General features: G+C 46.2%; 1 protein-coding gene across 4 annotated transcripts in view; it reads right to left on the bottom strand.

Annotated features, from left to right (window-relative positions):
- TTYH1 (tweety family member 1) overlaps positions 1 to 23280 on the bottom strand; it is an 81848-nt gene that overhangs the window by 47991 nt on the left and 10577 nt on the right. For 3 of the 4 annotated variants that reach the window (XM_084805552.1, XM_084805555.1, XM_084805553.1), the window contains one exon: positions 12718 to 12890. In XM_084805552.1, coding sequence (XP_084661678.1) covers positions 12718 to 12890 — 173 coding nt within the window. Of the gene's footprint in view, positions 1 to 12717; positions 12891 to 14047; positions 14094 to 23280 lie in introns of all 4 variants that reach the window. The other variant, XM_084805554.1, reaches the window with a different exon arrangement.

Here is a 23280-nt window from a genome sequence, read left to right as displayed (position 1 = left end):
AAGCTGGAATTGCTGAGAATTCTGGCTTATCATTCACAAGCTGCGTGTTCCTACCCACTTCCCGATCATCCCCACTTGGCTCCTCTTGCTAGCAGGAGCTGGCTAAACTAGCCAGAAACTAATGAAGAAGGAAAGACTTCCCATTACAGCCAAACCTGGACCTTGGCTTGTTGTTCCTTTAAAAAACCAGGAATGGGAAACCAACTTCAAACCCTGGGTCCGGACTCAGGTTTGTTAAGGGAATGACAAACCAGGGATCCATATTCAAGAAGGGCTGATCAGGCAGAATGCACAAGTACACTGCTTGTGGACAAGAAGCCAGTATTCTCAACAATTATTGACTGCTTATTGTTATGTCCAAATGCAGCCAATGTGTAGTTCCACCTTAGAGAACTGTGAGAGCTTGCAGTGCTGGCCCAAAACATTTTGCTGCCTAAAGCACAGCCCAAATCCCACACCCCCACTAGGGCAATTTAAAAAAAAACACCTTGCTGAACCATTCAGACACCAGTTCTTGCCTTCTTCTATCCCTCCCCCGGTGCTACCTGAAACTTATCACTTCACTTTGCTCTGCTGCACGGCAGAGCTGGCCCTGGGAACCCGAGCATTCTCATCAAACTGCAATACCATGCATGGGGAACCTACAGCCGATATGGCCCATCGAGCCAGCCCATCTGGCCTGCGGGGCCCCAGCAGAGGCCCCTCCCCCAAGCCCTGCCTTTTCAGGGCTAACAGGCAGAGGAATCTCCACTGTTATCTCTGGCTGGAGATAACAGCGGGGATTCTACCTTAGCACACCACTTGCCCTACCAATTTGGAGGGGGGTAGCACACTAAGCATTTCACCTGTTCTAATGGGGAAAGACGCAGGACTGGCCAAGCTGCCCTGACCAAGGTGTGGGGTGGAGGAATGCTCCTCCATTTGCTGCCTCAGTTAAGGTAGCTTTAGTATGCAGGGGCTTCCTCCAGCTGGGAAAAGCTCATGCACACGAAGTCAGATCCCTGCTCAAGGCGATTTTGCACACCCTATGTCATCTACAGTGGGGGAAGGCACAAGGTGGGCAAAGCTGGTCCCTGGCCAAGGGCTGAGTGACATCAGTAGGGGCAGTCCATCCACTCACATCAAGGGCATGCCCCCCCCACATAACACCATCTGTGGGCTTAGGGGGTCATCTGCCCCCCTGAAGTAAGTCTGCCACCCCTAGGGTGGCCAGATGTAAAAGAGGACAGGGCTCCTGCACCTTTCATAGTGTAGAAGGGTGTACCTACACCTGCTGAAATTCCCTTTCCTGCACCAGTATTGAAGGTGCAAGAGCCCTGTCCTCCTCTGCATCTGACTACTAAACTACTATTCCCAGGACATTTTGTGGGAAGCTATGACATTTACATTGCTTTAAAAACAGTGTAAATGTGTGTAGTATAAATATGTTTCTAGGACATGCCAGTAAAAAAGGAAAGGTTCCTCCTGTGCAAGCATCAGGTCATTACTGACCCCTAGAGGGATGCCTGCTTACGCTGGCGTTTTCATGGCAGACTATAGCGGGGTGGTTTGCCATTGCCTTCCCCAGTCGTGACTACCTTTCCCCCAGCAAGCTGGGTACTCATTTCACCGACCTTGGAAGGATGGAGGGCTGAGTTGACCTGAGCCGGCTACCTGGGACCCAGCTTCTGCTGGGATCGAACTCAGGTCGTGGGGAGAGTTTCAGTTGCAATACTGCCGCCTACCAATTGCCAAGGATGAGTAACAAATGTTTGGGGGAATTAGTAACATTCTAGCAACAGGGGATGTGCAACATGGTAATAATGAGGACGTTGTCATATTGTAACCAATACTGATGTACTAATAAACAACAGGGTACTCATGTGGTGATAACAGGCATCTAGTAACAAATAACTAACATTCCCTGCAGATTTCTAGAAATGAGAGAGTAGTGATATTTTATCAAAGGGAACCAGCAGATGTTTGATAACAGGCCAATTACAATCCAGTAACAGTGCACTACCAGAAAACAGATAATGCATCTTCAACAGGGAATTAGTAACTCTGTAGCAGCAGAGCAATATTAATGCTCCTGCACAAGAAACTGGTAATTCTCTAGTAACAAGGGCCTCATAACGATTAAAAACACAATACTAAGCAATTTCTGTTAGTAAAGAGGCTGGTAATGGTCTAATACTAAGACAGTAACAATTATCTAGAAAGGGTGTAGTAACGTTCTGGTTAGAAATGACAATAAATATTGTAATTGCATTCAATAAAGGTCTAGTAATGATCTAGCAACAAGGAATGAAAAGGTTCTAGTAACAAGAGACTAGCAATTCTTTAACAGCAAGGGAGTTAGAGGGAATATTGCAATGCTGGCCTAATTCTTGTATTGCTACTCCTCCTATTTAACAAGCACTAAGCATTAACTCTATGCTGGGCACTAAAGATCTACTAAGTAATTTGCTAACGAAAAGGGAATTAGAGAGCAACCCTACAGCCCCTAGACACTGTCTAGCAGGCCATAGGATATGCTCTATTCCTGGAACTGACCTCGGAGCCCACGCTCTGAGGTCGGCTCCTGGAAAACCAACCTCCCCCTTCATCTGTGCTGCCTTGGAGGCAGCACGGAGAAGCCCCATTGTCAGCACTCAGAAGAGGAGTGCCGAGCGACTGAAAAGGGGCGGGGCTGGGGGGCATTCTGGGGCGGGGAGAGCGGAACTGCGCGTACGACACATCCAATGTGTTGTACGGCAGCTTCCAAAAAAGAGTAAGGCAGGAGAGGTGTGGAGGGAACGATCCCCCTGTGCCTCTCCTGCCTTGCTTTGGATAGGCGCCTCTGAAGTGGGAGGCGTCTGCCTATCTACTTAGGATTGCACCCTTAGTAATGTTAATTTCAGCTGCTACAAAATGCTGTGGCTAGAGTTTTGACCAGAGCCTGTTACTTGGATCAAGAGACTCTGGGTCTGGGCATCTCTGCAATTTATCGCACATTCATGATTGGCCACTCAACAGACGTTTGCGGGTCCATTACACAACGTCGTAATCCTCCAGTGATTTCTCCACCATTTCCCCCTGCCTATCCTGTGTTATCCCCAAATGGAAAAAAATGCAGCATTTTTTCAGCCTGTGCAACAGCAGCAACATGACTTCCCTGTGTATTTCTTCCATAGTGAGAAGAACCTGCTCTGTGTGTGTGGCTGTGGGCGGTTGTTTTGGTTTGTTGGGGGTGCAGTCATGTTGATGATGGCAGTGACATTGGGGTGGTGGGTGTGTTGGTATACTGACCTGCTGGCTTGCCGCCCTGCCATGACTAAATGCAATGCACTGACTTTTGCTCCAGGCTTTGGCTACTTACGCCATGACACAGAACGGCCAGCATGCCAGCTTGCCAGCAGTTCGCCAGGAAGCTGGTGCCTGTGGGGCAGTTTGGTGGAGGTTGCTGTCCACCTGCATTGCGTGTCAATCACAACCAAACCACCAGTAATCTGTGAGGGGAGGGAAAGGGGCAGGAACCAGGGAGGAAATTTCATAGTACCCCCAGTGTGTGTATTGGCTTTTCACAGAAAAGTAGCCACCCCGTGAAAAGGTAAGGAATGGAATATAATGAGATAGAAACAACTGTGTATAGGAGCCCATTCTAATCCCATGATGAAACCAGACGGAGAAAGTCCAGTATTGATGCAGATTTCTGCCCCCGTGTGATGAACCCCTCTGTTGTTGTGTCATTTTCAGTGGCTTTCAGTCCATTTCTGAGCCTAGTTTAAAGTGCTGGTCACTACCTTTATAACAGTAAATGGTTTAGGACAAGGAGAAGTGAAAGATCATCACCTCCCAAGTAAGCTTGCCTGCCCACTCAGATTGTTGTGGGGAGGATTATATTCATGTTCCATCGCATCAGAAATTCATTTGGTTTGGATGCAGAAGAAGGCCTTCTCTGTAGTGGCATCCACAGTCTGGAACTCCCTACTCTGGGAGATCTGCCTGGCCCCCTCCCTGATGGCATTTTGCCACCAGGGGGAAACTATTTTAATTCAAGAAGCCTACGTGCATAGCTGATTGCAGTATTGTTTCTCCCATGCAGTTCTGGTTTCCTTTTCTGATGGTATCTGATTGTATTTTATTGGGTTTAAAAAATGAAACAAAGCTATTTTGATTGCAAACCAGCTTGGGCACTGATACATGCACAGAAAGGCAGGGTATAAATGTTTTTAAATAACAGCAGCATCAACAAGAAAAGACTAGTTCTTGGGTACCTTTTCTAGAGAGAGCAAATTAATATAATGCTATAGTAAAGAGATGACTTAGTGGATAAAGTAGCAGTTACTCTGGGGGAAAGTGACCATGTTATACTTGAGTTCTTGGTTCTAAAGGAAGCTAAAGCTGAGTGTAGCCTAACGCGCACTCTGGATTTTAGGAAAGCCAATTTTAATAAACTCAGAACAAGGATAAGTAAGGTCCCATGGCAAGCAACTCTAATGAGAAAAGAAGTCCAAGCTGGGTGGGAGTTTTTTAAGAAGGAAATTCTAAAAGGACAATTACAAACAATTCCAACAAGAAATACAGGTGGAAGATAATGGAAGAAGCCAATGTGGCTTCACAAAAAGCTTAGAGATGGCCTGAAAACAACAAAGGACACATATAGGAAGTGGTAGGAAGGCCAAGCTACAAAGGAAGAGTACAGGCAGGTAGCACGGAATTGCAGGGATGGCATCAGGAAGGGTAAAGCTGAGAATGAGCTGAGGTTAGCGAGGGATGCTAAAAGCAACAATAAGGCTTCCTTCAGATATGTGCACAGTAAAAGACAGAGGGAAGAAACAGTGGTTCAGCTATTAAATAAGGATGGCAAAATGATAACAGATGACAAGGAAAGAGAGAAGTGCTCAATTCCTACTTTGGCTCAGTCTTCTCCCGAAAGAGGGTCTATGACCCCCCTGGCAAAGGCAAAGTACAGGCTACAGGGACAGGATTGCAGCTTGAGACTGATAGGCATATGGTCAAGGAACACCTAATTACTTTGAATGAGTTCAAATTTCCAGGGCCAGATAAACTGCATCCTAAAATAATAAAGGAACTGGCAGAAGAACTCTCAGAACCACTGTCAATTATCTTTGAGAAATCATGGAGGACGGGTGAAGTGCCAGATAACTGGAGGAGGGCTAATGTTGCCCCTATCTTCAAAAAGGGCAAAAAGAAGGAACCTGGGAACTACAGACCAGTCAGTCTGACATCAATCCCTGGGAAAACTCTGGAGCAGATTATAAAGCAATCCATCTGTAAGCACCTTGAAAACAATGCAGTGATTACTCAAAGCCAACATGGATTTGTCAAGAACAAATCCTGCTGGACAAATCTGATCTCATTTTTTGATCAAGTAACCCTCCTTGTGGACTGTGGTAATGCTGTGGACATAATATCCCTCGACTTCAGCAAAGCTTTCAACAAAGTGCCCCATGATATCCTGATGAGCAAACTAGCTCAAAGTGGGCTAGATGAAACAACGATCCGGTGGATCCACAGTTGGCTACAGAATCGGACTCAAAGAGTGCTTCTCAATGGGACCTTCTCAAACTGGGGAGAGGTAATGAGCGGGGTACCGCAGGGCTCAGTCCTGGGCCCAGTGGTCTTCAACATTGTTATTAATGACTTGGAGGAGGAGGTGCAGGGAATGCTGAACAAATTTGCAGATGACACAAAATTGGGCGGGACAGCTAATATCCTGGAAGACAGAAACAAAATTCAAAGTGATCTTGATAGGCTGGAGCACTGGGCAAAAAACAACAGAATGACATTTAATAGGGATAAATGCCAAGTTCTGCACCTGGGAAAAAGAAACCAAAGGCACCGTTACAAGATGGGGGATACTTGGCTCAACAATACTACAAGTGAGAAGGATCTTGGAATTGTTGTAGATCACAGGCTGAATATGAGCCAACAATGTGATGTGGCTGCAAAAAAGGCAAATGCTATTTTGGGCTGTATTAATAGGAGTATAGCTTCCATATCACGTGAAGTACTAGTCCCCCTCTACGCAGCACTGTTTAGGCCTTATATGGAGTACTGTGTCCAATTCTGGGCACTACACTTTAAGAAGGATGCAGACAAACTGGAGAGGGTTCAGAGGGGGGCAACGAAGATGATCAGGGGACTAGAAACAAAGCCCTATGAGGAGAGACTGAAAGAACTGGGCATACTTAGCCTTGAGAAGAGAAGACTGAGGGGAGATATGAGAGTACTCTTCAAGTACTTGAAAACTTGTCACAGAGAGGAAGGCCAAGATCTAGATCATCCCAGGGTGCAGGATGCGGAATAATGGGCTCCAGTTACAGGAAGCCAGATTTGGGCTAAACATCAGGAAAAACCTCCTGACTGTTACAGCAATACGACAATGGAACCAATTACCCAGGGAGGTAGTGGGCTCTCCCACACTGGAGGCGTTCAAGATGAGGCTGGACAGCCATCTGTCAGGGATGCTCTGACTTGGATTCCTGCACTGAGCAGGGGGTTGGACTCAATGGTCTTGTAGGCCTCTTCCAACCCAACTATTCTATGATGCTATGAAAAAGCATTTCTGTGTGAATGATTTTGGGGTGAGGTGCGTAGTTCACACATCTTAATACAGCTCACACATCTCAATACTAATTGCTCTTCAGATCCTATGCCCCGGTTCTGTTGGCCTGCTAGCACAGTTATCCTGAGATAACCCTTGAACAAGTGCTGACGTCTAGCTTGTTTACATGTTCAAGAACAGAATCAGATTCTGAAGTGAGTTAGGAGTGTGTGTGTGTGGGGAGAGTTAACAGCCCCCAGACAACATATGGGAGTCTTAATGCCAATAGCACCATCTTCCAATCTATGCTTAAATGAAAAGCAGCCATCGCAGGCTGTCAGCTTGAGTGAAGGAATGGCAGCAGTAGCATGGTGGCTGCTTAACCTTTTTCCTCTCTCTGTTTTCCCAGTCAAAATCACCTCCCTTCGGTCTGTTTTTCTACCTCTGGTGGAAATAATACAGTTATGTTTTCTTCTGCAGTTGGAAAAACAGCTGGTGGGTGGGAGTGGAAAGGCAATTTTGGGTGTAAAAACTGCTGGAGGGGAAACAGTTACTCACATAGCCTATCCCCCACTATTCTTCTGCTCCCATGGCTGCTTTTCATTAAAACATACACACATGTGCACACACACGTACACCAGGAAAGTGTTATACTTTCTCTCCATTTAATGCCTAGTTTAGCCCTCAATCACACATCCTTAGCTAACTTTCTTGGGTCACGCACAGCTAACATAATGAAAATTCCACACAGCTGAGAAACAATCCCTTCTATGATCACACAACACCTTTTAAATGTTCATTATCCTGCGGAACACAGTTACTTGTGAATGACCCAAGATAGGCAGCACCCTGGTTATGGTTGAGCCATTCTGGTATTGGGCTTGTTCTTTCTGAATAACCCCTGGGAGAAGGATCTTCATGTAGAAAGAAGCCCTACCTTAGAAAACAAAACTCGTAAGACATTGTTCTTTTAATAGCTGCAAAAAGGGAAGAATTTTGGCTTTTGTTTTTCTCCTACCATGACGGAAAAAGCTGCACCTGCTGAAATTCTCCCATCTCCCCAACTTTTAAAGAGTGCAGGAGCCCTGCCTTGTATTGTCTCCGGCAGTCTAATAACGAATATCCTCACCTCACCCTGTCTTGAACCATGACCCCAGGCTGTCACTCATGGGGGTAACAAGCAAGCAGTGTCCCTGGCAAGATGAAGGCAACAAAATGCCCATTAGCATAAATGGTGTGGCTTGTATGTAAAGCACAGGCCTACCCATGAGGCTGAAGCCAGCGCTTAGCAACCCCTTAGCAACGGCTTTTGTTCCTCGCACCATGGGCCGAGCCCGCCTCCATTGTTGGGGCCCTTTGCTGTTGGAAGGATTTGGAACGATTGTGTTGTGGGGCAGGGTCTCTTGAAGCAGTCCTTCCCCACACACCCTCAACCTACCCAATTGGGGCCAAGAAAACAGAGGAACCATTGTTCCCACCATGAATGGGTACAGTCTTGGCATGAATGGGAGCCTTCTTTTTTGTGGTTGCTGGGCTTGTTCCAAAGTGGCTGGGAATGGACCCCGATGCGACCCTTGTCAAATCAGGACAGGGATGGGGTGTTCTTTGGAGGAGAGGGGGAGGACAGGAGCTAAATTTTCTACTGAGAAACTGGGGAACATTTTTGGAAAGCGGCTTTCACTCCAGGGATTGGGTACTGGAAGGTTGAAAGAGGAGGCGGCAGTAGGTTAGGAGAGTGTTTGGAGGCTTCTCTCCTTTTTAGCCCTCTTGTCATTCCCCAGTGGGAGGGGTGTGTGTCAAGCTTTTCAGCCCAGGGGCCCAGACTGACCAAGCTGCTGAGGGGAGCATAATAATAAAATGGCTGGGAGAGGGCATCCTTGAGAAAGGCTGCTCCGCCCGCCCCCAGGCTGAAGACATTGGCCATTGCTGCCTTATGCTTTTCCCATGTTATCTGTTCTGTACATACTGTCAATTATGTTATGTATGCAACATCATGCTTTCCAACATTTCACAGAGGGTAAGCAGCACTCAGCAAAGGAGGAAGGAAATGGCTCCAGTGTGTGATCTGAGATATGTAGCGCCAGCATCCTCTGTGACATCACCATGATGGCCCCATTGCCCTTTGCTTCATCATTGAGCTTGCTTTTGATGGTGCAAAAGGTAAAAAAAATAATAATAATTGGGGGTCACATTGATTTATCATGGGGGATATTCTACGAGACAGGAGTAGAAGAACTCATAGCCCCATCATAGGCCTCATTGTCAATGTGCAAGTTCTGATTAGTTTTAGATCTGCAGAATGGCTCATCTCTCTGTATCTGCCAACGTCCTTGAAGTTTATTTTTGAGCAAGAAATCCAGGAATCATAGGGAATTTCTCTTGATCTCTCTTGCCTGGCTGAGTCATCCAATACTCTCTAAACTTAAAACGACCTGACGTTGTATCTGTTTAATTAAAGGCTTTGTAAGGCTTGTCTTCACTCTCCCTATAGTTTTATGGAAGAAAAAGCTATAGCCAACATGGTTCTTTTTCTAGGGGAATGAAAAGATTCAGGACGCTGTTGTCATCAATATTGTAAAGATTGATCTGGAGTTCATGTAGTGATCTCCCTTACCCCCTCAACCTTACAAAGGTCCTCAGTGAGCATTAGGTACTGCATATACACAAGGGAGAGAGAGAACATTAAAAAGAGGAAACCAAGTAGGAGAAAGAATTTTAAGCAATAGGGTATTTTAAATTCAGAATGTATAGGTTCACTGGACAAGAGTAAAAGAGTTTACTCACTGGAGCCTTGTGAGTAAAAGAAAGGCATCCGAGGTTAGAACAGGGGTGAAAATCTAGGAGCCAAGACTTTTGGGCTCTCTGAGAGAGCAATGGGTTAAAGAAAGGGGACAAGATCTAAAAGGCTGCAGAGGAGCCCATATTGGTACTTTGGCAAGAAAATGGTCTGTTAAATTAAAGAAAGGCAGGGAGGGGAGAACTAGGAGCCTGGAGAACTAGGAACCAGGATGCTCCAAGGGCCAAAGTTACACACAGCACAGGAAAACAGTGACCAGTCTCCCTTCCCCACCCCCTTGAAATTCAGCTTCAGGTACCCCACATCACATGTAGTTTGGTTCCAACTTTCCCTATTGGCCAGTGCCAGTTCCTCCTTTTTGCTACCTGTCCCTGGCAAAGTATTATCCTTACCTTGTACCTACAGCACTATCGTGTTATCTCAAATGGAGTATCTTTTGAGGATGTGTTAGGGATGCCTTCAGAATGTTGTTCATGTGAATGCACATGTGCACAATAGTTATGCGGATTTCAGCCCTCTCCTCAAGGCCTCAAGGAGTTAAATATCTGAGTGGGGGGTGGGTGTATCTCAATTTTTAGCACACATGCACATAAATGCACAAACTTGGTCACAAAATGGCAGTGCACCATGTTCCTTTCATTTGCTCGTGTCCATTTAGTGAATGCTGCTGAATGTGTTTGAGTTTCTGCTATTCTATAATAAGTACAACCAGATCCATTTAGAGCTTAAACGTTCCGTTAAGACATCGTTAAGCTTTCCAGAAAGGAAGCTGTTATGATCAGTTTACTAGCACACCCTGCTTTGGAAACTAGTGCAGAACAAGCTGTTTCATAGTAAATGAATGAAAACAGCATACAAAAGGCAGAGAAGGACCTTCGGCAGTGTGTAATGGTGTGGAGGGCAGCCTTCAAGTAATGATCTTTGGTGTGAGAATAAGGGTTAAAACAGGAGTGACGGCAGATTCTTTTTCCTTTGGGGGAAGCCTGGCTTACACCTCATTCACAATGTAAACTACAGACATACAAACCACTGAACTGAATTTTGGTTCAGTTGTCAGTCTTGCCACGTTCAGGTGGGATGTCCACCTTTCTTTTTAAGTATTGCATGTACATTTATTAATCTAAACATTCAGTTGTGGCTTTTCATTTGTTTGTTTGTTTAAAAGCACAGTTAGTTTATAAATGATTGTAAAGCTGCTGTGTGGATATGTGTCTGTGGGGGAGATTCATGATGTCACAACACTGGTCTATCAGTGCTATGCACAGCCAGCTCCTGCTGCAAATTCACAAAATTGAGATTAACCTTGGAGAGAAAAATGATTGATTTGACAGAACATGATGAGTAAGCTTCTGGAGCTGCCCTACCATTCAAATAATGTTATGCCTCTACATGCCCTAACTGTTACAGATACAAAAATGTCCTTACTTTCATCTCTAAAATGTTGGAGGGTATGCTCTTCCTGGCTCTCAGAAGGGGATTTCTTGCCTTTGAGACAGTGGAATGTTCATGTCTGTTCCAAATCCTGCACATCACAGCAGAATTGGGGAGTGTGTGGGGTGGGGATGGGGGGGGGGTGGGGGTGGACGGTAGCAGTGGCAGAGACAAGTGGAGTTGGCGAGGGGTTTGCAGGGAGTGCAGGGCCTGAAATAACAAACAGACAAAGGGGCCTGATGAGGTGGTGACGGGATAGAGAGAATGGGACACAATTTCCTATTCTCCCAGTGGAACAAGAGGCCCATTGTGGCTTCAGTTCAGAAAAAGGGGGCGGAGATGATGGGGGATGAATGGACATCTAGTGTGAGAGACAGGAGTGAACCATCAGAGGCCTGAAAGAAGCAGAGAAAGCAATAATATCCCAGTGGGTTAATGTCTGGATGGGAGGGATGCTGGGCTGGGGGAGTAGGTTTTGAGATATTCCTTTGTAGAGAGTACCATGGCATTCACACACAACACTAAGCCAGGTTTCTGGAGAATCCTGGCTTACCATGAATGAGCTGTGTGCTGGTGCACATAGCTTGTTCACACTTGCTTGGCTCCTTCCATTAGCATGAGCTGCTAAACTAACCAGGAATTGGAAGCTGACTATATCATCCTAACTGGCACTACTGGTTCATTGTTCCCAAACAAACGAGGATTTGTAAGCCAAGAACAACTTTGTCCAGCTTGGTGCCCTCCAGATGTGTTGGACTACAACCCCCATCACTCCAGCCAGCATGGTCAAGGGCCATGTTGCCTGTGGTGATGGGGGTTGTAGTCCAACAAATGAGGAGGGCACCGGGTTGGGGAAAGCTGGTCTACAACACACCTGGTTTGTGATGATCCTGGCTTGTAAAGGGTGCAACAAGCCAGGAACATGGATACAAATGACATGGTAAACTTTCAGTTTCTGGTTAGTTTAGTGGCACAGGCTAATGGGAGGAGCCAAGCAGGCGTGAACAAACTATATTCTCAAGAAACATGGCTAAACGTTGCATGTGAACACAGACCCACAGTGGATGTGTAGAATGGGATTGGAAGGTCTTTTCCTTCTGGAAGATTCTGGTTCTGATCCCTGGTTGGTTACCTCAGGGTGACACTGAGGGAAATGAACGAAGGAGGAGGAAATGAACCAAGAGGTAGAGTGAAATTGCTACTTCAAGTAATGGACTAGGGGGATAATGTAATTAAAGGGTGGGGAATTCTGGATAGTCACATAGAATGTTTGCCCATGTGAAAAAACACAAAGCAATTGGCGAGGCAAAATGGTGTCTCTATAATGGTTCCTGGAGCGACTGTTGCATCCACATCTATAATGGCACCTTTGAGAGTTATGCCTCATCACAATTGGGTGTGCACAAAGGGGAGGCAATGAGCAGATTCTGCTTCAGATAACCAGATGACTATAAACAGCCCTGGAAGTGATCCTAAAATTGTTCATGTACAGGGACAAGACCTCTGATTCCTACTGGCTGGTTGGGAAATGGGACGCAGGGCCTTCCTGTCAGGGCTGGCAGTTGGGAGGCAAGATGGCAGTTCAGTAGGCTCAGGCAGAGCTGCCAAGCAGCCTGATGCAGCTCAGCTGGCATCCTGGTTGAGTGAGGAACTAGGCCAGAGAGACTAGTTATACAGGGCCACCAGGTGGGGCCTTATTGGCTCTTTGGGTCACCTGATCCTGCTGGATGGAGAGCTGGTGTCCATCTGCAGGATGTTGTAAATTGGCAGAAGTCAAGCTGGGCGTTCCCTCAGCCTACAAGCTGCCACAGGGAGTAAAGCGCCTGGATTTGTCGCCAGAGGCCCTGGTTCAGAACGCTTGGTGTCATACATTTCTCTCAGCCCCTTCCCCTCTAGTTGAGAGTGCCATTCCTAGCCCAGGACTGACTGTTTTGAGGGAATTAGAGTCTCCCTTTACCAGCAGATGATAACAGCCGCCACGCAGCTCCAGGTGACACAGCAAACCCTTTGTGTCTTGGTTTCCTCATCATCTTCGTTGCTGCAGCAGCAGAAGCGGATCAGGTAGACGCAGATGAGAACTAGGCTGATGGCAAAGCACAGGCCTGAGATGCTAGCCAGAAACAGCAATGCCTGGAGGGGGAGCAGAGGTTAAAAAAAAAAGTCAGAGGGATGGGGACAGATGATCTTTGGCCCATAGATTGTCATGACTGGAAAAACAGGATAAATCCATGCTGTCCTCATCACATATGAATTGGAAATCCCTCCTTCCTTCCTTTGTCAAGTTTCTTGTCCTCATGAATGTGAGTAAGTGTTTGAAAGTGTCCAGGCAGTATACACAGCAGTTATGCCTTCCGCACAGTAGCCTCCAGATCATACACACCACCCAGCATCACTTACAAACACTTTCCACCCCGCTACCATAATGATCTGTTCAAGTCCTCACATGCCTCCCTTTGCAAATAAACATTTGTTGTCCCTAGCTCTCTGAATCATGCTTCCGTGAACCTATTGGGACTAACTTTTTCCTTTCTTTGGAGAGGGGGAATTTTTTTTTTTGAAGCTAATGCATATCCAATATGGCCTTGGCTTCCCACTATTGGAAGAGGGGCTGTAGCACAATGGTAGAGCGCCTGCTTTGCATGCAGAAGGTCCCAGATGTGATCCGCAGCATCTCTGTGTAGGTCAGGAAAAACTCCTGCCTGAAACCCTGGAGAATTGCTGCCAGTCAGTGTCAACGATACTGAGCTAGATGGACCAATGGTCTGGCTCAGTATAAGGCAGCTTCCTACGTTCCTACTATCTAGTACAGGGGAGGGCAACCTCTGGCCCATGGGCTTAATCTAACCTGCGGAGGTTGCTCATCTGGCCTGCGGAGGCTTGAGCTCCCACCATGAGCCCTGCCCACTCCTTGCCCCAAGCACTCCCTCCCGGTCTGGAGGCTACCAGAGGCTTTGGGAGGAGCTGGGGTGAGAGGAATCCCCTAGTTATCTCCAATCACAGATTGGAGATATAAGGGGATTGGGAAGCAGTGGCTGCCTACTCATCCAGTGCTTGTAGCAGCTCCTGCAAGTGCTGGACAAGTGGGCTTCACTCGTCCTTTGCCTTCCCTGCATCCCTGGGCAGGAGATCCTGTAAGCACCAGACAACTGGGCAGCTCCTGCTTGTTGCCAGCCCTTGATCTAATATTTCTAACTAGCCAGACAAATGGAGGGAACTCCCACTTTGCATTTATATTATGCTGTATGGATTTTATTGTTTCTTTGAAGTTGGCTGTATTTTATACTTACTCCATTGTTGGCTGCTTTTGGTTTTTCTTTCAGAATGAATGGTGAGCTATGAAAATAAAAAATGCAGAAAGAGACCTGCCTCAGCCAGAGCCTCTAATCCTTTAAAAAAACATGAAAGGACTTCCAGTTCAGGAAAACATTTGGTGAATTTTTATGAGCTCCCAGCCTTCTGGAGGTCTTCATATTTGAGTGTGATCTTTGGGGGTTTGGGGAAGTGGTTTTGAATTATGGTTTTACATTCATTGTGTCTTTATGCTGATTTTTTTTTTTAAAAAAAAATTGAAAGCCACTTTGAGCCATATGATAAAATAGGGTATAAATTTACTACTACTACTACCACCCTTGTGTCAAACTTTTGATGGTAAGGTCCCATCCTCTTGTACTTTGTAAAGCATCATGCACGCTGATCAATCATCATCATCATCAACAACAACAACAAACATGATATTAGGGCAGCAATCCTATGTGCACTTACCTGAGAATCAGGCCCATTAAACACAATGGAACATTCTTCACAGTAAAAATGCATAGAATCAGGCCTTCGGTTTATGTGAAACAAGCAAGCTTCTATGCCTTTTACATATTCATATAGTTTTATTAAAGCTCAGAATTTGAGGATTTGGAAGCACAAAGCCTGAGATATTTTATTTTATTTTGCAGAATGCAAACAGCCCTGCCTTTTGGAGGTGTTGGCCGCGGCTGTAGAATTCCACCACACCAATACTGAAGAATGACACTCTGTGCATATCCTTAAAGATTCCCTTGGTTGCTTCAATTTTTCTGTACACATAAACACCTCCAACAGGACCCCAACAGAACTTGTCAGTGCTGGTTCTCCCCCTACCCCCATGTGCACACAACAAGAGTTGCTCCACAGCTTTTCTGGAACACACCAAGGCCCAGAACACAGCAGGTTCCACCCTGTCCTGATTGCTGGTAATGCCTGAGGTTTCACAAGAGATGTGGATGGACAGAAGTGTTTTTATCTGCCTCATGCACCCTCCCTCCCCATCCCACAAACATACAAACAGATTACAGGCAATCTGACAATTCGCCTCAGGCTTAGACACCACGATCTGTGCCCACAGCAGCTGGTACGGCCAGGAGGAGAAAGGGAAGGGTCAGTTCATTACACTCCCTGGCCTTTGAAGCCCTGAAAGCATCACCAGTCATGACAATGAGGACGCATGCAAGCATCTACTCCATGCACATGCAGTCACTTGTCCATTTTGTGCCCAGAGCCAGTCTACAACGTTAAATGTAGACATAACCAGACAACCACATAAACTCCATCCATCCATCCAGCCAGCCAGCCAGCCGGCCGGCCACCCAACAATGCCATTCACTTCCCACCTAAACCCTCACCACCCCAGCTATAAAACAGAAAACCACCTCAGTCCACCCAAACCTCACACCCATGCATTCATTCTGTGATCATTCCTGTTTGTCCTGAAACCTTTCTCTCATTTCCTATTCACACTCATCCAGCCAACATTTAAGGGCCATATTAGACACGATGCTAAATGTGTCATTAGCAGCCACATCAATTTTAACAGAAACATTAATAGCATGTGCATCTCTCCCCTACCCCATTTTTCACTGGGATCACAGCGTGCAGGGAGGGTAGGTTTAGCCCTTTCCTCCCCACCCCACCCTACTCCACCCCAGTACCTGCATTATCCCTGGACAGCAAGGGGTGGGAAGGATTTTCATCAGGACCTCAGCAGGAGAGGAAAGTCTTCAAACTCCCTTCTCTGTGCACTGTAGTCCTAACAAAAACAAAACAAAACACTGGCCCTACTAAACATCAGTAAAAGATGGGTTTAGTGTCATGTGTATTTTAGACAAGATATCCCTCATCCTGTGTTCACATGTTCTCCTTCCTCATGCTTATCTGTCTAGTCCTCCACCTAAATGACCCAGGTTGGGGTCTGGGTGCCTGGAGAACTGCCTTTTCACTCACAGGAACATAGGACAAGCCCTGCTGGATTAGACCAAAGGCCTGTCTAGTCTAGCACCCAGTTTTTCACACTGGCCAACCACATGCCCCAATAGAAAGCTGCAAAGCACAACATATGGGCAATAGCCTTCTGCTGCTGCTGTTTCCCAGCAACTGCTATTAAGAGGTATGCTGCCTCTGATCCTGGAGGTAACATACAGCCATCCTTAGTAGCCACTGATAGGCTTAGGGTGCAATCCTATGCATACTTAGGCAGAATAAAGTCCTACAACTCCCAACATTACCCAGCCAGTCAGAAAAAAGTCCTACAACTCCCAGCATTCCCCAGCGAGCCAGGGCTAAACATGCACAGGATTGCACCCTTATCCTCCATTATTTTGTCTATAAGTACTTGCCCATCCATGACGATATTTTTTGGAAGGCCTTCTCTGGATGCCCCTGCCTTTGGAAGTTAGGCAGACAGCTACTGAAGAAAGGGCCTTCTCTGTGGTGGCTCCCAAACTGTGGAACTCTCTTCTGAAGCATGTTCACCTGATGCCTTATTTTAACTGCCTTTTAGATGCCCGGTGAAGTTCTGTTCTCTCAGGCTTTTAATGGCATTTGAAGGCATCTCCCAACAACTGCTCCCTCCTTTTAACTGAATGCTGTTTTGCCTATTTTTATTTGCTGGCTATTTGTTTTTTATCTGTTTGTCTTGTTTTTACTATTTTACTAATTCATATTGCATTATTATTTGATAATTGTTTGCTGTTTTGAAGCTATTGCAAAAGATGGGATAACCCATAACATAAATACATACAGGTGTAAATATCCCTCCTTGTATTGAAACTCACACATACTTTTCATTCACACATTTCTATCCTACTAATCAGAGGTATCTGAAGTGACCACTGTCTCCCATATGAATCTGCCCTTATATTCCAATCGTCTACCAAGGCCTAGCTCCAAATGCCCCCACCTTTGGAAGTTAGGTGGGTATCTAACAGGAACAGGGTCTTATCTGTGATGAAATGTCCTTCCCAAAACTTGCTGGCACCAATTTGATTTCTTTTAGACCCCAGGGGAAAACTGTTCATTCACTCAAGCCTTGGGCAGGTTTTAACTGTGGGTGGCCTGTTTTTTAATATCTGTTTAGTGTTGCTGTGTGCTTTTTCATGTGTAATCTGTATTGTGTTCTAATCTGGTTTTATTCTTAAATTTGGATTTGTTTTTAAAACCTTTTTGTAAGGCTCCTTAAGTTCTGTTTGATGGAAAGGCAAAACAAATAAATCCTTCAGAGAAATACAATAATAAATTTCCATCCCCCTCTTTCCATCCATCCAGTCTGGTGTGTGGTGTTGGACCAGGAAGAACCAGGTTCAAATCCCTCATGCAGCCACTGAAATTTACTGGGCAATCTTTGGCCAATGGTTACCTATCAGCCTACTCTATCTCACAGCGTTGTCATGAGGAGGGGGGAAGCATCCTGTACATCACTTTAAATTCCTTGGGATAAAAATGTAATAATAATATAGGGATGGGTTATGTAGGAAGAAAGGCAGATTTATTTATTTGTTCAGTTATTTAATTTATATTTATATATTTTTTATTGTAACCATGTGTGTGAGGGGGTAGGCTGTAAATGGGTGGGGAAGAGACAGAGAGAGGAAATGGGGATTGTTTGTTTATATATATGGTTATATTTATTGTTTATATAATCACAAAATCTTTCAATAAAATGTTAATAGCAACAACATGTTGTGGTCAATGTATAGGCTTCATGGGGAATAGATGAAGTACTCCTTTGTGAATCAGGACCCAACTTCAGGGCTCGTTTTCAGTGTCAGGCCTCAGGAAGAGAGAAGAGTGCCCCTGAGAATGTGTAGAGTGCTCCCCCTTCAACACTGAGTACCCACCACACGCAGCTCCCTCCTCATACAGGGGTAGGAGGAAGGGCTTTTAGATCAGGGTGTTCAGCATCCAGGCAGGCTTGAGCTCCGGCCACTGAGAAGGAGGGAGAAACAGGCAGATAGAGGGGCCTCCAGAAAAGGCTTTGATTGTGCCATCACCCTGGCATGTTCATGGCAAGACCCTACAGGGGGTCCTGATGCCATCATCTTCTATTTGTAATCATCCTGACTTTTCCCACCACTTCTTACATCTTTTCTCCAACCACAAAAAATCCATTAAGGAGGGGGGAGATGGAATAGCTCTGCAATGGGTGCTTCCAGACGAGATTTTTATTGTGTAATCGCCCTGGATTTTTACCGGGGGTGTCCAGACATTGGCATGTTCCATTTTTAGCCCTCCCGTGCTTCTCCACTGCTTCTTCCATCCTTTTTTTCTTACCAGAAAAAACAAAGAAAAGAGAGAATAGTTGCACAAGGCCTTTTGATTGTTAGCCCTAGGAGCCCTCCATCTGGAAGGCAGAGTGCCTTTTGATTGGTCACACCAGGAGCTGTTCAACTGGAAGCATCCAGAGTTAAGGACAGAAACAGTGAGATGGATAGATAAACATGAATCTTTCTGTTCTGTCTGTTCTTTTGAGTCTTTCATCCCCCTTTTTGTGTTCTCTCTCTCTCTCTCATGCACACGCACACCCACAGAGCAAATTGGATCAGCTGCAGCTGTGAGGCTCAGCCTGACCTACATATCAGCAGTTAGAGCGCTCGCCTCATCACTGGCGCTGTGAAGGAATCTGCTGCCACAAACCCACTCCTCACCCGCAGGGTGGGATGGTGCTGCTCAGTCCTGGAGTTACCCACGACTTCCCACTAGCTGCTGAACCAAAGTGAGGGCTCCCAAATTCTGCAGTTTCCCATGGCTTCTTTACCTCAATTCTCCTCAGTCTTTACTGTGTCATGTTGCGTTTACCTCCCTCTGCCCCTAAATGTTTGTGTTCCCTCCGGTGCTGGAGACATCTGCCACAAGAGTCACTAATGCCACATAATGGGCCTCTCACTGGTTTTTGAAGGACTGTGTATGATCAACCAGAGCTAAGAAATCCAAGATTGGAAGGTCCTCATTATCTGGTGCAATTATTATATTTTCTTTCACTTTTATATCTCACCCTTCATCCAAGGAGTTCAGGATGGTGTACATGGATGGGGCTAATCCCCTTTATCTTCACAACAACCCTGTGAGGTAGGTTAGTTAGAAACAGCAAGACTGAGAGAGAGACAGAGAGAAACTGTCTCAGAGTCACTCACTGGGCTCTGCAGCCCAAGCAAACCCAGCTTTTGCCAGTCCAAAGCCACTACCCCAGCCTTCCCCAATCTGGTACCTTCACAATGTTTTGGACTACAATTCCCATTAGGCCCAGCTCGCAGACTCAATCATCAGGAATGCTGGGCATTGTAGTCCAAAACATCTGGCAGGCATTGGGTTGGGAGAAGGCTGCACTTAGGGATGTATGGATTCTCTTAAATCTGTTCTGTCTGTGTTTTTCAGATTGTCAGGCCTATTTCGTTCCGTTGTTTGCTCATTGGTGGAATCGGATATTTTTAGGGATGTACGAGAATTTCATCCCACTTGCGTTAGTGCACATCAGCACTAATGCACATCAGCACAAGTGCAAATTTGCTCACATCCCCCCAACAGTAAAAAAAAAACCAGTTTGCAAGTCTGTGGAATTTGCATAACTCGGAAAAGGCTGGTCCGCTGTGGAATGCACAGGTTGGATTCACAGAAATCCAAACTCATTTGAATCCATTGTGGATTTCTCTGACATCCCTAGCTGCACTATGCCACACTGGCTCTGCAAGGACATGAGCAGCACTTCCATTCCTAGATGCACAAACAAGGAGTGCCCGTCTTGTATGCCATCCTTCCTTCCTTCCCCGGCTTGGGCTAAGCTCTACTGCCGCAACATATTCATGGATATGAAGGTGCAGGCAGGGGGGAGTGGGTTCCTCTCCGCTGGCCCCAGAATCATCTCTGCACGTCCAGCTGAGGCTCTGCATATTTGACTGGGCACCCTGCTTTTTGCAGGGCTCCCAACTGTGTGGAGAGAGCCTGCACAGGTGCAGCTTGTAAGCACCTAGGCTCTATTCAGACTTCCAGGAGAATGGGCGGACGGGGCCAGCGGGAGTGTTCCCGTTCCCCACCCCCATTGCCCCCATCTTCATAGCCCTGGATATGTTGCATGGGCAGAGCTGTCCCTCAACAGACATCTGTAAGAAATCATTTCAGGATCTGGCAGCAAAGAAGACCTGCAGAGTGTCTAAACCTTTCATTCGGATGGCCAACAGGTTTTGGTGGGTTTGTCTCTGCAACTGTGAGGGCTTAAACACACACACACACAGCAGAAGCCTACAAGAACCAGAAGGTAAGATGAGCCAGTGCACACAACCACCTGTTCATATGGGCCTAGCCTTCCCCAACCTAGGGCATACTGGGAATTATAATGCAACACATCTGGAGGGCATCAGGTTGCGGAAGACAGGCCTAGAGTACCAGATCACAACATCCTGCCTCTCCCTTTAAACGTTCTGAGGCACAGAGAAAATATCCACCCACTATGCCTCTCATCTCATTTCTCGACCAGTCCTCTTAACTGTCCTCTCCCCACCAGTTATAGCCAGCATAGGAATCTGCCTTATACTGAGTCACACGCTTGGTCCAACTAGGCCAGTATTGTCTACACTGGGAAGGGAAGTGGTCCTCCAGGGTTTCAGACGGGGGCCTTTTCCAGCCCTCCCTAGAGATGCCAGAAATCGAACCTGGGACCTTCTGCATGCAAAGCATGTGCTCTACAGCTACAGCCCTTCCCTTTCCCCCAGGGCTCTAACTTTACCTCACAGCAGGTGTTAGCAGAGAGTGAGCAAGGAGCCCAGTGAAGGAAGAGAAGCAGCAGCTGCCTTGGAACATTTAAAGAGGGAGATCTCTGGGTTGTGATTTGGAAACTCTGCGGTCCACAATTTTACATCCTACCACTCAAGTTGTGCTACAGTGGCGAGCAAAATGGCAGCTGATGGTGAACGGGTCCTATGCTTGGGCCTTGAGGATTCTCTGCACAAGCTACTGGGTTTGATCATAGGAAGCAACTACGTTCAAAAAAGGGCAACTAAAATGGAGCTGGAGCAACTCCCCCAGGAAGTAAGGTTACAAGAGCTGGGATGGTTTAGCCTGGAGAAAAGGCGAGGAAGTGGGGACATGATAGAGGCATACAAAATTATGCATGGTATAGAGAAAGTGGATAGGGAGATATTTTTCTCCCTCTCTCATAATACTAGAACCCAGGGTCATCCCATGAAGCTGATTGGTGGGAGATTCAGGAGAGATAAATGGAAGTACTTCTTTGCATAGCACATAGTTAAACTGTGGGATTTGCTACCACAAGATGTAGTGATGGCCACCAACTTGGGTGGCTTTGAAAGTGCGTTAGACAAATTCCTGGAGGAGAAGGCTATCAGCAGCTACTAGTCCTGATAGCTATATGCTACCTCCAGTATCATAGGCAGTATGCCTATGTACACCAGTTGCTGGGGAACATGGGAGGGCGAGTGTTGTTGCAGTCATGCCCCACTTGTAGGTTTCCCGTGGGCAGCTGGTTGGCCACTGTGTGAATAGAATGCTGGACTAGATGGACCCTTGGTCTGATCCAGCATGGCTCTTTTTATGTTCTTATGAAGAGCCATATTCCATACCCACTAACATAACTATAGTCCAGAACCACCTGCCTGCTTTGATGTGTCCCAGAGATGGAAAGATAATCTGGTGGTATCTGTGAACAGAGAAAGGGAAAATGATGAAGTCAAGAGGGAAAGAGAGGGAGACAGATGGGTAGATTAATCAACGGATGGTAAATATATGAATTAGCAAGAGTATTGGTAAAGAGCAAAAAACAAAAGCAGGAGACGAGGTGGGGGGTGGGGAATCCCTAGATATAAAACCACAGAGTAGAATGGGAGATGGAAGAAGGAAAGTGTCTCTCTCCCCGTCCTCATCCTGGCTGAATGCACAGCTCCCTTGACCCTCATTAATCTGGCTAATTTGATCTGATGGTTTTAAAAGGGACTTTCAATATTTGAATCTCCTAATCCCAAAGCCAAATCTCTGGACTGGTGTGAGCCAGCCTCATTTTATTGTTGTCACTGGGCCTTGATCCCCACACAGGCTGCTCCCCACTCCACGATGCAGGAGCATGTGAAGACAAACCAGGATGGAGCAAGCTGTATGTGTGTCTTTCGCACAGTTACAGTTGATTCAGGGAGACAGCTTCTCTTGGGGCACATCCTTACTGTCTAGTTATCACTGATTCACTTAGGGTGCAATCCTATGCAAATTTAGACAGAACAACATCCTACAACTCCCAGCATTCCCCAGCCAGCCATTGTTCGGTCTAAACATGCATAGGATGTAACCTTAAGGTCAGAAATTAGCACTATCCAGCATTACACAGTTATCTGAGAATGGCATGGTACCAAGTATCTGCCACAGCACGCTTCGGCTGCATTCTTAAATATACAACCGGGACCAGCAACAAAATGTTGCAGTATGGAGTGCTTCTGTTTTGGATTCCAGAATTCCAGACTCTCAATTGAAGCTCCCACCCCACATCCTCTGGTTTTCCATTTCCTCCCTCCCACAAGGGTCAAACACATTCCCTGTCCGCTGAGTATGCCCAGGTCTCATTAGGCTGATTTGTTTTGGAGATTTCTTCCCTTAGTCCCCCTGCCTGCCCGTCCTAAAGATTGTTTGTACCTCTGCAAACCTCCCCCAAGCATGCAGGTACCTTCTTCTTGTGCATGGGTGGTGCCACATAAGGACGAGCACTGAGAGAATTGAAATCATTATTAGTATAGACGTGGTGGTGGTGGCGATGATGATGAGGATGGAAGGAAGTCCAATGGAAATTAATGGGGCCTACTTCTGAGTAAAGATGGATAGAATTGGCCCATAAAACTGAAGTCCAGCACACAGTTGCATGCAAGTAAGTCCTATTGATTTTTAAGTATGAAGATCTGGGGGCAGGATTAATCCCCTTAAATTAGGGAAGGCTTAACTCTTGTCTTTGGGGTCTGAACAGACACTTGGAGCCAAGTTGTTTTCTAGAATTCTGATAGACTACCAATATGTTTAAAATTACAAAGCAAGAGTGCATATACAGGATCTCTTGAACTTGAGCACACTCCAGGAGAGAGCGGAGGACAGGAAAGCCTGGCGTGCTGTGGTCCATGGGGTCACAAAGAGTCGGACATGACTGAACGACAACTAAGGGGTGCTCCCAGCTGAGGCCTTTAAAGTGCAATTGCCCTCCCTCATTCACAGAATTTTATGGTGGGGTGGGGGT

This window comes from Heloderma suspectum, chromosome 6 (genome assembly GCF_057233095.1).
Source record: "Heloderma suspectum isolate Gila_16-S chromosome 6, 16-S_ref, whole genome shotgun sequence".
Lineage (NCBI taxonomy): Eukaryota > Metazoa > Chordata > Lepidosauria > Squamata > Helodermatidae > Heloderma > Heloderma suspectum.
This window is presented reverse-complemented; position numbering and strand designations above follow the sequence as displayed.